The 14316-nt window shown below is 48.3% G+C and overlaps 1 protein-coding gene across 2 annotated transcripts in view; it reads left to right on the plus strand.

The window, feature by feature from the left end:
• CHUK (component of inhibitor of nuclear factor kappa B kinase complex) overlaps positions 1-14316 on the plus strand; it is an 81536-nt gene that overhangs the window by 53030 nt on the left and 14190 nt on the right. For both annotated transcript variants that reach the window (XM_067538611.1, XM_067538617.1), the window contains 2 exons: positions 7932-8041; positions 10985-11034. In XM_067538611.1, coding sequence (XP_067394712.1) covers positions 7932-8041; positions 10985-11034 — 160 coding nt within the window. The remainder of the gene's footprint in view (positions 1-7931; positions 8042-10984; positions 11035-14316) is intronic.

The following is a 14316-nucleotide window of genomic DNA, read 5'->3' on the forward strand; positions in this document are numbered from 1 at the left end:
TGGCTCAACCAGTTTCAAGTCCGGTGCCGCTTGCGGCAAGCCCTTCCCTGTAAGTGACCCTCATGACCACTGTCTCAGATGTTTGGGAGAACAGCACAGGAAGGACAAATGCAGGATTTGCAAAGCCTTCAAACCGAGGACCCAGAAAGAGCGGGATGCTCGCCTGAAGGCCATTCTGATGGAGTCAGTACTCCTCCCGGACTCCGAACCGGTGCGTTTCCCCGCAGCACTGAGTGTCTCCTCTGTGCGGAGTGCTCCACGTCACCAGAGTCGACCCACTGCCACCAGTCGCTGGTACCTAAGAAGAAGTGCCAGGGCACTGAGCACCAGGACTCCCCCGCACTGCCAGCGTGGCCAGGGCCGAGTCAGGAGATGCACCAGCCACGGCCTGTTGAGTCCACTCCGGTGCCTGCATCCCTCGACTCCTGGGAGTGGGGGAGCGCCCCTGCAGGGACCGTTGACGCCAGAGGCATTCCACATGGCACGTGCCTTAATGGCCATGCCTACACCTCCGTCCCCCCCTCGGCCGAGGGTGCAGGGACTGGTGTCCCGAGGTTAACCCGCGCTGGATGCCTTCAGGTGGGTGGTTGAGACCGCAGTCAAAGACCAAGTCTCCCCCCAGACGGTTGGAGAGGGTAGAGCGTGCTGGCTCCCCTCGCAGCTCCGACTATGAGTTGTTGAGCTCCTCCTCACCGCAGCACCGAGGAAAGTCCATGGCACTGGAGGCGTCGCACTCGAGGCAACGCCGTTCCAGATTCGCCTCACGCGATGTGCGCAGCTCCCGCTCTCCGGCAACAAGTCCTTTGCCTCCACAGCACCGGTCCCGATCCCTGGAACGGAGTCCGGCGCAGACCACCATGCCTCGTCAATGATCTTGTTCCTCGGAGTCGGGCTCGGCACTGAGAAAGCATGGACAGCACCGGTCCCAATCCCTGGCACGGAGTCCGGCGCGGATCCAGGTGCCGAAGGATTCTGCACCGATGGCACAGAGCACTGCACCTCGTCGCCGATCGCGCTCCTCGGAGTTGGGCTCAGCACCGAGGAGGCATGGACGGCACCGCTCCCGGTCCCTGAAGGGGAAGCGACGCCAGAAGTCCATGGCACTGAGGCAGAGGTCGTCGTCATCTAGCTCGTCGAGCTGCGCGCCAACCCATCGGCACCATTTGTGACGGCACTGGCGCTCTTCCACTTGGTCGGTGTTGTCGCGGAGCAGGTCCCTGGTGAAGATGGGCAGGAGCCACAGGCACCACTGGCACCACTTTAGCGGCTCGGGGTCCTGCAAGGGCAAGTCCCGCTCAGAGGCGCAGCAGCCAGCACTGATACCGGTACCGGGGTGGCCACAAGGACCATGGCAGTGGCCATACTGGGGCCCATGGGAGGCGCAGATGGGACAAAGTACTGTATCTGTCCCATCTTCAGTAACACACCTGGTACCCTCCCCCCACCTGATCAGCCAGCTAAGGGCCATTCCTTGGAGGAGGAATCGGACCCTCAGGAGGGACTCTCTACGGGGCCCCTTCCACAATCCTCCTCCTCCTCTTTCTCTGATGAGGCGGCCACCAGGGACTGCAAGGCACCCCTCCCTGACTTCAGGGCACATCAAAAGCTCCTTAAGAGGGTGGCTAGCAACCTAAATATCGAGCTGAAGGAGCTCTCCGAGGAGGAGGACCCCCTCTTTGGGGTGGCTGGGTCGACGGGACCATCCAGAGTGTCTCTGCCAGTTCACGAGAGAGTCCTTAAGCTGGCCAAGGCTCTCTAGCAAACCCCTGCCTCGGTTGCCCCCACCTCCAAGGGCGCCGAGAAGAAATATGTGCCATCTGAGGGGTTTGAATTCCTTTACACCCACCCAGCCCCTGGGACCCTGGTGGTGGATGTGGCCAACCAGCGAGATAGGCAAGGTGGCCAGGGCACCACGCCTAAAAACAAAGATAATAAAAAACCCAATCTCTTTGACCGCAAGGTATACTCCACTGGGGCCCTACAGTTACGTATCGCGAAACACCAAGCGCTTCTGGGCCGCTACAGTTTGAATCTCCGGAATTCAATGCACAGGTTCGTGGAGGGTTTACCCCAGGATCAGATGGCAGACTTTGTGACGGTCCTGAAGGAGGGCGCCGCGGTGGCAGGAGCGGCTTTGCAGACCGCCAGCGACGCTGCAGACACCGCCAGCAGAACCATGGCCTCTGCAATTGCCATGCAGCAGTGTTCGTGGCTGCAGTCTTCTAGACTATCTCAGGAGGTGCTGCAGTCCATCCAGGACCTGCCCTTTGATGGGGCAGGCCTCTCCTCCAATAAAACAGATGACAAGCTGCACGCCCTGAAAGGTTCTAGGGCCACAGTCCGGTTATTGGGCCTGTACACCCCCAGGCCTCGAGACGCCAGTCTCGGCCGCAGCCCCAGCACCAGGCCCAACCACCCCCTAAGCCACCACCCGGTCTTCTCATCCCAGGAGGGGCCGCGATAGAAATAGGGGCTTTGGGTGCTGTGACCGCTCAGGGTCATCCATTGCTTCCCAGCAGGGACCCTCTAAAGGGCCCAACGCCAAGCGTCAATTTTGATGGTGCGCTCGAGGGTGGCACCAGTACTCTTCTCGTGGATCCATTACTTCCGTTTGCGGAAAGGCTCAGGCCCTACTGTGCCAAGTGGCAAAGTATTACATCAGACTGCTGGGTCCTCGGCGTAGTTCTCAGGGAATGTGCCCCTCAGTTTACAGCCTTCCCCCCAGACTCTCTCCCCGCGTGCCCCTCCCCCTGGTCCCTCTTCAGGGACCCCTCTCACGAGCAACTCCTTTTGCAGGAGGTGAATTCCCTCCTCCTCCTCAGGGCTGTGGAAGCAGTGACTCCACAGGAAATAGGGAGGGGATTCTACTCCAGGTATGTCCTCATCCCCAAGGCAAAAGGGGGCCTGAGACCCATATTAGATCTCTGCTGTCTGAACAAGTTCATCAGGCGTCTCAGGTTTCGCATGGATTCCCTAGCCTCCATTGTCCCTGCTCTGGATCCAGGAGATTGGTATGCTGCCCTCGATCTAAAGGATGAGTACTTCCATATTTCCATCCTTCCCAGGCACTGGCGCTTTCTCAGGTTTATGGTAGCTTGCTGCCATTACTGATTCTCAGCCCTGCCCTTTGGCCTCTCGTCTGCCCCCAGGATCTTCACAAAGTGCAGAGGGGTCCAGATCTTCCCCCACCTGAACGACTGGCTGATCCGGGGCAGGTCCAGGGCCCATGTGAGGAACAGCCTGGCACTCACCCGCGCGACATGCACCAGACTGAGGCTGCTCATAAACGAGCAGAAGTCCACTCTCACCCCAGTGCAGTGCATAGATTTCATTGGGGCCACCCTGGACGCCACTCAGGCCAGAGCCTTCCTCCCACAGCCTCGGTTCAAGGCGATGGCCACCATACTCAACCAACTCCACAGGTCCCACACGATGATAGCCAGGCACTGCCTGCAACTGTTGGCCGTCATGTGCCCCTGTACGTAACCTCTCCAGGCGTGGTTAGCCTCGGTGTATGCACCAGCCAGGCACTCCTTGAACAGGGTGGTCACGGTTTCCACACAGGTCCTGACCTCCCTGAACTGGTGGAGGACTCCCGGGGAAGTACTGAGAGGGGTTCCATTCCGAGATCTGGCACCATTGGTCACCCTCATTACGGACGCTTCAGACGTGGGGTGCGGGGCCCACATCAGCACCGACCTGAGCACCCAGGGGTTCTGGTTGGAGGAGGAGAAGAGTCTCCATATCAATGTCCAGGAGTTCAGTGCAGTCTGGCTGGCCTGCAGGGTGCTCCTCAGATTCCTGAGGGGCAGGATGGTGAAGGTCCTCACAGACAAGACAGTGGCCATGTTCTATATGAACAGGCAGGGGGGAGCGTGCTCCTCGGCCCTTTGCCAGGAGGCCATTCAACTTTGGAACTTTGTGGTGAGGCAAGATTTCCATATATCTGCCTCTCACCTCCCTGGGGTCAGGAACGACGAGGCGGACCATCTCAGCAGGTCGTTTCTATCCCGCAGGTGATAACTTTTATCTTCCGCAAGTGGGGTGTTCCCCAACTGGACCTGTTCGCATTGTCCTGGAACAGGAAGTGCCTGAGGTTCTGCTCGCTCTGGGGTCGTGAGCCAGGCTCCATCTCCGATGCGTTCCTCATAGACTGGACGGGGACCCTCATGTATGCATTTCTCCCCATTCCACTAATGCCCAAAGTCCTCTTGAAAATCAAGAGGGACAAAGCGGACGTCATACTGATTGTCCCAGCCTGGCTGAGACAGCACTGGTTCAGCATGTTGCTGGACCTGTCCATCGCCCCGTCAGTGCCGCTCCTAAGGTGTTATGACCTGCTCTCCCAGGACCAGGGTCGCCTGCTGCACGTGGACCTGGACTCCCTCCACCTGATGGCATGGAGACTCTGTGGCTGATGGAGGGAGAGAGAGCCTGCTCAGCGCAGGTCCAACAGATTCTGCTGGGCAGCAGAAAACCTTCCACTTAGGTTGTGTACCGGGCCAAGTGGAAGCGGTTTATCTGTTGGGCGGAGTCCTGGGCATCCCACCAAGCTGCTTGCCTATACGGGTGATCCTGGAGTATCTGCTCCACCTCAGGCTCCAGGGTTTAGCGCTGGCCTCCCTGAAGGTGTACCTGGTGGCCATCTTGGCCTTCCACCAACAGATGGAAGGGAAGTCATTATTTTCCCACCCAATGTCAGTTAGGTTCCTCAAAGGGGTGGAGAGGCTGTACCTGCATGTCCGTGACCCGGTGCCTCCATGGGACTTGAACCTGGTCCTCACCAGACTAACGGGACCCCCATTCGAGCCCATGGCTACATGCCCACTGCTCGGCCTCTCTTGGAAGGTAGCCTTCCTGGTGGCCATTACATCGGCTAGGAGGGTCTCCGAGATAAGAGCCTTAACCTTGGAGCCCCCCTACACCGTCTTTCATAAAGACAAAGTGTGGCTGAGACCCCACCCGGCCTTCCTGCCTAAGGTGGTGTCCCAGTTCCATTATAACTAGGATATATTCCTCCCCGTGTTCTTTCCAAAACCGCACGGGTTGGAGGAGGAGTGGAGAAGGCACTCGCTGGACGTGAGACGAGGCCTCGCCTACTTCATCAAGCGGACGCGGCTGTTCTGGAAGTTGACAAAGCTGTTTGTGGCGGTGGTGGACTGGATGAAGGGCTCACCTGTCTCCACCCAGCGCATCTCCGCCTGGGTCACCGCCTGCATCAGATGCTGCTACAAGCAGGCGAAGGTGCCACTTCCAGGAGCTATTTCAGCGCACTCAACCAGAGCCCACGCCTCGGCGGCGGCCTTCCTGAAACAAGTGCCCCTGCAGGACATCTGCAAAGCAGCTACCTGGTCGTCGGTTCACTCCTTTATGTCCCACTACGCCATCGTCCAGCAGGCGAGAGAGGACGCGGGGTTCAGCAGGGCCATGTTGATGAGAGGCAGCTCACCGATGACTCCTACCCACCTCCAAGGTATGGCTATTTAATCACCTATACTGGAATGTATATGAGCAACCACTCAAAGTAGAAAACAGGGTTACTTACCAGTAACTGTTGTTCTTCGAGATGTGTTGCTCATATCCATTCCACACCCACCCTTCGTCCCTCGCTGTCGGAGTCATCAGAAAGAAGGGACTGAGGGCCCGCAGGGTTGGCAGCGCCTCATATACCATGGCATGAGTGTGGTACTCCAAGGGGTGCTTAGGCAGACCCTACGGGGTCTGCTAAAGGGAAAAAAGTTCCAGGAACCAGTGCACGGTGGCGTGTACTCACTTATATTGGAATGGATATGAGCAATACATCTCGAAGAACAACAGTTACTGGTAAGTAACCCTGTTTTTTATGTGCCAACTGCTCCAGTATTATGGGATGGAAATTTGCTTTGAGTTTAAAGACTTTAATATTGGTCTGTTTTCTGGTCTGTATTATGCAGGAGCTAAGAATGAATGATCATAATGGTCCCTTCTAGCTTTAGCATCTATGAAACCTTTACTCCACCATACTCTAGTTTTTGCCTTAGAACTTTTTCTCCAAAACAGCAAAGCATCACTTCATGTGTTCTGAAAGTAGTTGTGGGCCAGTCAGATCAATATGAAGCAGCTTTACATAGTGCATTCAGGTGGTGAGAGGTGATTCTTATATTAGGGTTGCCTAACGCTCGACATTATAATTTTTAAATAAAGTGTGTCTTGCAGAAGTGGGATGTTATATAAAGTCCTGCCCCTTTTGACAAATTGCCCCAACCTTTTTTCCTAGCCCGGGGCCAGTTAGGAAAGGGTCAGTTTAATGGCTTTAGGATCTGGCATCCATAATTTTGTTTGTCTGGGTAAGAGAATTATTTAGGGCCCTACCTCTGATTTTTTTCTGGATGTCCATAAAATGCAGGGGATTCCCTCTTGAATGTTGAGCTTGCAGGATACAGGAAATACCTACTTGGTGCTGCTGCCAGCGCCCTACGTAAATTATGGTCTTTACTACAGCTTCCCCAGTTGATCATTCTTTGTTCAAGTGACCAGAATGATCAGAAAATGCTACATCTAGTGTTTCCTCTGGTTCTCCTGGCTCAAGGAGGATGTCCATATGTTTCATTGGCATTTTATCCCACCAATGTGTAGGTATGGCTATTGCAATGTCCAGTGTCAGGGTCCAGGCAGATTTAGTTTCATGACTTGGACTTTGAGGATGTAGCTCCCAGAATAATTGGTAGATGTTGTCTTCTGTGTCTCTAGCTAGTACTGGAAGTCTTGTAAACAGTGCACTATCAAGATATCGTTAATGCCAAATCAGCATGTAACAGGACCTGTCTTTGGGTCATATTGAGTGACTTAACTAATAGGGCTTAGTCTCAGCACTCTGATACATGTTCCTGCCTTGAGTGCCCTCAGGGTGAAACAAGTGCTGCCTCCACCTGGATTCTTCCTCTTGTTAAGATTGTCTTGTCAAACTTCAGTTGTATCTCCTAGAAGGATTAGTGACATTTTTATTTTGTCTTCAGGATTTTTCACCTGGAGTACTTCTCAGAACCACTCTCAGGTTTCTTGACTAGTATAGTTGCTCTGCATCATCTCTGTCGGGGACAACTTTCCTTTCTTATGTCCTTAACTTTATGCATTTGTAAGGAAACAGATGGAATCACCTGGATGTCAGTAGAACAATCCAATTCCAGTTGATGAGCATAAAGTCCACCTGGAAGTCAGATATCTAATTCATATCCTTGCTGGCAAAATCCAAGACCTAAAAGATTCAAAATCTACCATCTCCTGATGACTCAGTTCAACCATCTTAAAAGCTTTTAGGAAAAAAATCTGAATATCTACAAGTCTTAGAGCATGTTTAATTCAGTTTGCTTCCACAACCTGGGTAGAAAGAAGTAGAACCTCTTATGAGAAGAACTGCAGATCTCTGGCAATCAAAGTGTACGTTGATCAGACACGAGGAAATACAATACCTTCTTCCGATGCTGTCTTTGTCTGCTATTCTCCCTACATGTGTATCCTCATCTCATCCTTGTCTCTTCCATCCCCACACTTAGGTGACCATATTGGTACTCCCCATCAGTCATGACTGCAGATTAGAGGATAAATTCTACATGTGAGAACAGACCATTTAGGCTATAGAAGAATCCTTTGTTATAAGAAGACATGTTTGCAGTTTGTTCATATTGTCCATTTCTATCCCAGGTTGTTGGGATATTGTATGTTGTGTGAAAATTAGTCTTTCCATTGAACTATAGCAGCAACGTGATCTATTGAATGATTATCCCTCCATGACAGTAAGACTCTCACTTTCAGAATGTTCTTAATTCCACTCAGATTCACTTGTCCATTGAACAAAGTAATTTGAAGAATCTTTTTGTTGATTTTTATGTATTTCTGCTCCTGAAATTACTTAATAAGTTGAGATCTGTAAAGAGTTATTTTTTTCTCATTAGGCTGGAGATATTGGATACCTTGATGAACAGATTATGGCTCTGCACACAGAGATTGTGGAACTGCAGAGGAGTCCATATGCAAGGCGCCAGGGAGATGTCATGGAGAGTCTGTAAGGAAAAGGGCTTTTCTCTCATACTTGTTGAAATTATTTTACAGTGTAACATGTTTTATATTTTAAGGTGTCTTTTTTTTATTCTCCATTTTGAAGAGGTGAAAGTGTAACAGTGTGGGGAGAAGGGAGGAGAGAGTTTCCTTCAGTTCTGTGGAATTATATATCCAGACTCTTTGAAAACTGCATGCTTGAGAGAGCTAAGGTTTTTCTTGCTTTCTTCTCAGCCCAAAGGTGCATATTTTATGTAGAGTGAAGTAAATTTTGTTAAGCCATTTTTGTATGAAAATGACAGTATTCTCTCAAACGTCATTAAGTGTTTCACATGTGGTTTTGGAACAAGAATAAGATTTGTTTTTTAAAAAAAACAAACTTGAAAATAGTTTGTGTATTCCATTTACAACCTACTTTAAAAGAACATTGACATTGCAAAGTGAAGCATTTAAGTTAGGAAGTGCCAAAGTAAAGATTACACATGCAGTCTTAACTTTGTCCCTTTGTCCATATGTGTAACCATGTAGCCTATATAGTTATTGGATCTGTTATTTCCAAAGAAACTCTGTTCTGTATAGTGCTTAGTGAATGTGTACTAACTGAGGTAGGTGTCTTTCTGATTTCTGCTTTATTCACTGTGCATCCCTGCATGATTCCCTACCCATTGTCCGTCCTCTGCATTCTGGGGCAATATCTGCTCTAAGTTACACTGCTGTCAATTCACAATAAGTGCACACATTTCAGTATATTTACTTTGAAGTGAAAGCAGCTAACAGGGGCAGGATGAGGGATGCTGGATATTCTCACTGATAAAGATAGTGGGTCCAGCTAGCTTGGTGTGCAGTCCCCAACGGTGCCCCAGGCCTGATCAAGGGCTACAGCCTACTGTCTGATCTATTGATGAGTAATTTGTATCATGAAATTGTTGGGCTGGATTTAGGGTTCAGAGTGGGTGAAGGGAGTGCAATTGAAACAGATAAGGAAAATTATGTGCTGCTGAATATGTAGACAATTATCACATAAATCATAGACAGGCAGAGAGCAGGAAGAAGGACGTGTCCCTTCTCAGCCTGAATAAATGAATGTTTAGAGCCAGGAAATGAGAAGAAAGGTTGGTCTTGTGGCTTAAGGCACTGAGCAGGGGCACAAGATATCTAGGTTTTATTCCCAGTTGTGTCAGATTCCCTGTATGACTTTGACCAAGTCACTGAACCTTGCGATCTCAGGCTTCCTCATCTGTTAAATGGGGATAATAATCTTTCCTTCCTCTTGCACTGTGCCTATAGACAGTCCCTGCCCCAAAGACCTCACAATGTCTATACCAGAACAATGGGGCCTCAGTCTTGGCTGAACGTCTGGGCACTCCTGTAATACAAATGCTTTTCCCCGTAGTAATTGTAAAACAGAACTTGTCAGTGAGAGATTTAGATTTACAAGACCCTTGTCCCAGCTACTGTGTGCCATCCAATCCAAGTGAAAGTGACAGCATGTGATCCTGTACCGCAAAGTAGTGGGCAACTGCCTATGAAATACTGGAATCATTGTTTCCATGGAAGCCCAACTAGCAGCGAATTACAGTAATTAAGCTTGGAGGTGTTAAACATATGAATGGAGATTACAAGGGCTGCAGAGAGAAGGGCCAAAGGTGGCAAATGCTGCTCTGAAGTACTGTGCTTTTATCTGAGGGTTTCATATTAGTACCTATCACCACAGTGTCATAGTGCTTCCATGGGGATAGCCATTCATGGCAGTTCCTAAAGACCAAATCTCTGTCGCCAGCAGCAATTACACCCCTCAGTAACAGAGGGTATGAACTGCTCATAAATATCTCAAAACATACCAAATCAGGTTATTACTTAAGTTGCAAGGGGGCTGCATGTCAGGTTCTGCTACAACCTTTTCTGGTTGGTGAGTGAGGAGCAGGCTAGGCTCCTCACCCCCCACATCCTATGGTTGTGGAGGGTGAGGAACAGGCTGGTTGCCTGGCCCCTTGGTGGGTTGGTTGAGGAGCAGACTGAGGTATGATGGGGTGGGGATTTTCTCTCCAACCTTATCTCAGATTTTCTCTCCTCAGTGTATTGATTTTTCAATCCCCAGTGCATACCAACAAGCGCTGGACTGAGATTAGGGCACAAGAGAGGCTGCTGGATCTGCATACCCATTTGCAGGGCACTCAGAATTTACTTGAGGGAGTTGAATGCTAGTAAGTTCTCCTCCCCCTACATAACAGGTGCTGTGTAGTGGGTCTGCTATCTGGTTTGGGGGTGCCAAGAGGAAGGCCATCTCTTAGCTATTTCAAGTGCTGTGAAGGCTCAGGTGCATTATCATGGTGACATTTTTTGACTGTGCCCTATTCAGGGTTGGATGTGGTTTGGACATGTGGTTTTCAACTATGCAAATTTGCATACATTTTGTCCTTATTTAATTCATCATGAACTGGCAATGGCTGTGTGAGCCTTCGTGGTCTTGAGAAATTAATTGTTGTAATTCCCTCTTTGTGGCACCAGCAAGGCTGCTGCATCGCTTGCAGCTCGTTCAGATTTAGCCACACAACTGCTTGTATGTTTGAGCTGTTGAGCATATTCAGCCTGCATTGTGTTCTTTACATCGGCTGCCTATTACGTGGTGGATTCAGTCTAAAGTAGCTTTACTGGTTTATAAAGCTCTGAATGGGATTGTCCCTGGTTATATTTGAGATTCCCTTCTTGAGCAGAATCGTAAAAAACGGGGGCAGCTTTTTAGGAAATGTGGACTTCTATCACAGAATGAATTGACATGGTTTCCTAACGTTAAGTAGCAGGGAGTCTGTTAGTAAGGTTTAAAAATCTGCTTTATTTTAATAAAGACTTGAATATGAATCTTCTTACTTCTGAATGTTACAGATAGTCAATTCCTCAGTGTGTGTGTTATACATGTATGAAATTATTTTTATTTTTATTTTTTTTGCAGTGAACAAAAGGCCATAGAACTATACAAGCAATTAAAACCAAGACCTGCAGGTATGGAACAGACTTATTCTTTGACCTACATAAAACTCAAATCCTGCAAGTAAATTGCTTTCAGCGTTGAAGATCAGACTTTTTGCATTATTGTTTGCAGCAGAGTGGAGGGAATGCGGGACAGGAAGGGGAGGAGACACACTTAGAAGAATGTGGTGGGGAAAAGCTCAAGGTCTTGGTGGGAGCTGAGGGGAGTGGCTTGATAATGTGCCTGTCCAAAAACATTTGTGTTGAGTTGAGGAAATGTCTGCAAGGTCTGAGAGTTGTTTATATAACATCAAATATCAATTCCACTACTGAAAAATTACATTGCCTGTAAAATATAACTTGTTTAGTGACCCTTTTCATTACACTGTCCTTTATATAGTGTCCAAACTGCCACATTCCTTAACTTTGGCATGGCCCTGATTAAGTGAGTCTGGGGTAGAGGCAGTAGGTGTCAGGATATATAAATCAGTTAGGTGTTACATAGCACCAGCTATAGGATGACAAATGTTAGAGTTCTGGTCTTGTGGTCTAAGGCGTAATTGCTCCAGAGCTATGCATGCTGCTAATCCTTTGCACTCAGTTACTAATTTTTAGAAAATCCCATAGGTCACTAACCCAGCCTTGTTGCTTAGCCCTTATCTTAGTGTGGAATGGTCCTGATGGTGCCATCAAAACCATCTCCACTACTTACAGAGCTTTCAGTTTGTCACTGTCGCTGGCCAAACCCAGACAGACCCACAGATCAGAGGGAAGAGAGAGGAAGAACAGGCACTCTAATGTGACTGGGGTACCTTGATGGGCCACACTGAGAATGCCCTATTTCTTGCAGTCTGTCCTGAGTGAGGCAGACAATCCCCAAAACTGGTTGTTTATTCTATAATTAGATTCACCAAGCCAATAACAAAAGAGCTTCTGCAGTACCAAACTGGTTTACAAGAAGCCAAATGCAGTCCCCATTCGGCATCCCATCCTTTGGCTCCCATCTAGACATCCAAGTCTAATATTGTGAGGGAAACTGAAGACTTTATTCCCCATATTTAAAGTTCTACCAATCCCAAAGGACAGACATTACCCACCAAGTCAATGAATATTTCAGATCTTACCCAAATACATGTTTACAGCCAATCCTTATTAACTACATTTAAGATTTATTAATAAAAGGGAAAAGAAAGAAGAGTTCTATATGGTTGAAGGATCAATATACATATAAATGTGTGCAAAGTCCTTAGGTCAATTTCATAGCAGAGACAGTGAGGCTGCTGATTTGTAAAAGTCTTTCTGGGATCAATTTAAAAGGTTAACAGTCCAATAGGCAGTCCAGGTGTAGAGTCTATTCAAGTTCTTCCATGAGAGTTCCAGGATAAACCTGGAGACCGCAGTTTTATGGCTTTGACCTTCCCTGTTAAAGTTTAAGCAGACCTGAAATGGATCATGCTTGAAGCTTCCTTTTAAAGTTGAAGCAGTCAGGGTGCTGACAGGTAACTCCACTACATGGGCTTTGATGAAAGCAAGTCGACAGTTTGTGATCTTTATTCAGTGGGTCCTTTCTCAGACAATACTTCTAGCAATAGCCATTCAGACTATCAAGACCATTCATACGTGGTTTGCAATGTGGAATTACAATCTTTGAGGAGAGATTAGGACCATAAATATTATTATACCATCTAAATGATTGATTAACTAAATTATTGGTCCCATCTAAATGATGATATCCCCCTTTCATCTGAGTCAATAGAATACAGTAATGAAGCATTATAGAACAGGAATTTAGCATCTACAAGCTAATTTGATTGCATAGTTTGATTTCTATTAGGATGCAGGTAAACATGGACACATTTAGCACTTAATCTTTGATTCTCTAACAATACAGGCAAACAGGTTAAAGATTCTAGTCTACTTAACATGGTTTTGATAACCATCTACAAGGAATGGCTCTGTTTACCAGTGCAATACCCTTTTGATATATCCTTAAGGGTTGCTTACAGGTCACCCAGCTTGGTGATTGTTTAACCTTCGCTGGCCCAATGATAGACACACAGATGAGAGGAGGGAGAGGAAGAATAGATGCTCTTTTTCTGAACTGGTGATGGGGGTGGTAGTCTGTGAGCCTCAGGCTGGAGTCACATCTCTTCCCCTGGGTAGGCAGAGTCCTGGCCTTGGTTGGAAGGTTGGACTGGAGCTGGTGGATGAAGTTGCCCCTCTCCCTGTGCCAGGAGCCAGTAAGACAGTGGCAGGGGAGCAGGTAAAAGGCACAACTTGGTCCGTTTAGGTAACCCTAAAAAACACCATGGCTTTAGGGTGATGGGGCCTTGTAGACCCAGGACTGGGTGCAGAAAGCAAAGGTCAGATATGAAGCAAACAAAACTACCAAAAAGCAATTGAGCCCCACCCTGTCCCTCCAGTTAGCCTAGATTTTATGCTTCAATTCATGGAAACTGATCAGCTGTCCTCCCAGAGTTTACCAGTGGCCTTTTTAACCCATGCATATTGAATTGTTGAGCAAGACTACCATGATGGGCAATTTGCTGCCCTAAAACCTCAGCAAGAGCTCAACCTTTGTAAGAGTTTCCTATATGGTGGAGGTGATCCTACTGCAGTAGTACCTAGAGTTCCCAGTCAGAAATGAGGGCCCTATTGTACTGGTCAAATAGAAAAAAACAAAGGCAGCCTTTGCCACCTGAGAAGCTTGCACTCTGTTAGAAGGAGATGGTACAGATGGATAAGTGGTCAGGTCCTTCTTAGCATTGCTCAATGATTTTTTGGCTTTTCCCCCAAAGTTCTAGAAAAATAGCTCATACGCCTTAAATCCATTAGTCTGTCTGTGATAGCCAGTCCTGATTCCACTCCCATGACCTAATGTATGTTTGTACCAGAGCTGAAAGGTATAATTTCCAGTTTGAGGAGACATCCATGCTAGCGCTAATCAAGCTAGCATGCAAAAAAAGCGTAGCCATGGCATCACAAGTGGTGGGAGGGGCTAGGCACTTATGTATATAGATATGGTCTTGGACAGGCACGTATTCAGATGGCTAGCTGCCCCTCCACCATCACCACTTGCAGCTATGCTTCTATTTTTAGCTTTCTAGATAAATGAGAGCTAGCACAGGTTTGCCTATTTAAGTTGGAAGTTACACCTTCAGCTAAAGATTAGATGGACTCTTAGGGAGGCCTGGGATGGGAGTGCTGTTGGCATTGTAGCACCCTTCTCTCCAAATGTCCAAACTTGTGTATATTTAAACACTGATCTGTGGTGATATCTTCATTCAGTAGTTTTACATTTATTATTTCTGGGTT

This window comes from Emydura macquarii, unplaced genomic scaffold (assembly GCF_026122565.2).
Source record: "Emydura macquarii macquarii isolate MOO-44397 ecotype Brisbane River unplaced genomic scaffold, CSIRO-AGI_Emac_v2 contig_67, whole genome shotgun sequence".
In the NCBI taxonomy this organism is placed as follows: domain Eukaryota; kingdom Metazoa; phylum Chordata; order Testudines; family Chelidae; genus Emydura; species Emydura macquarii.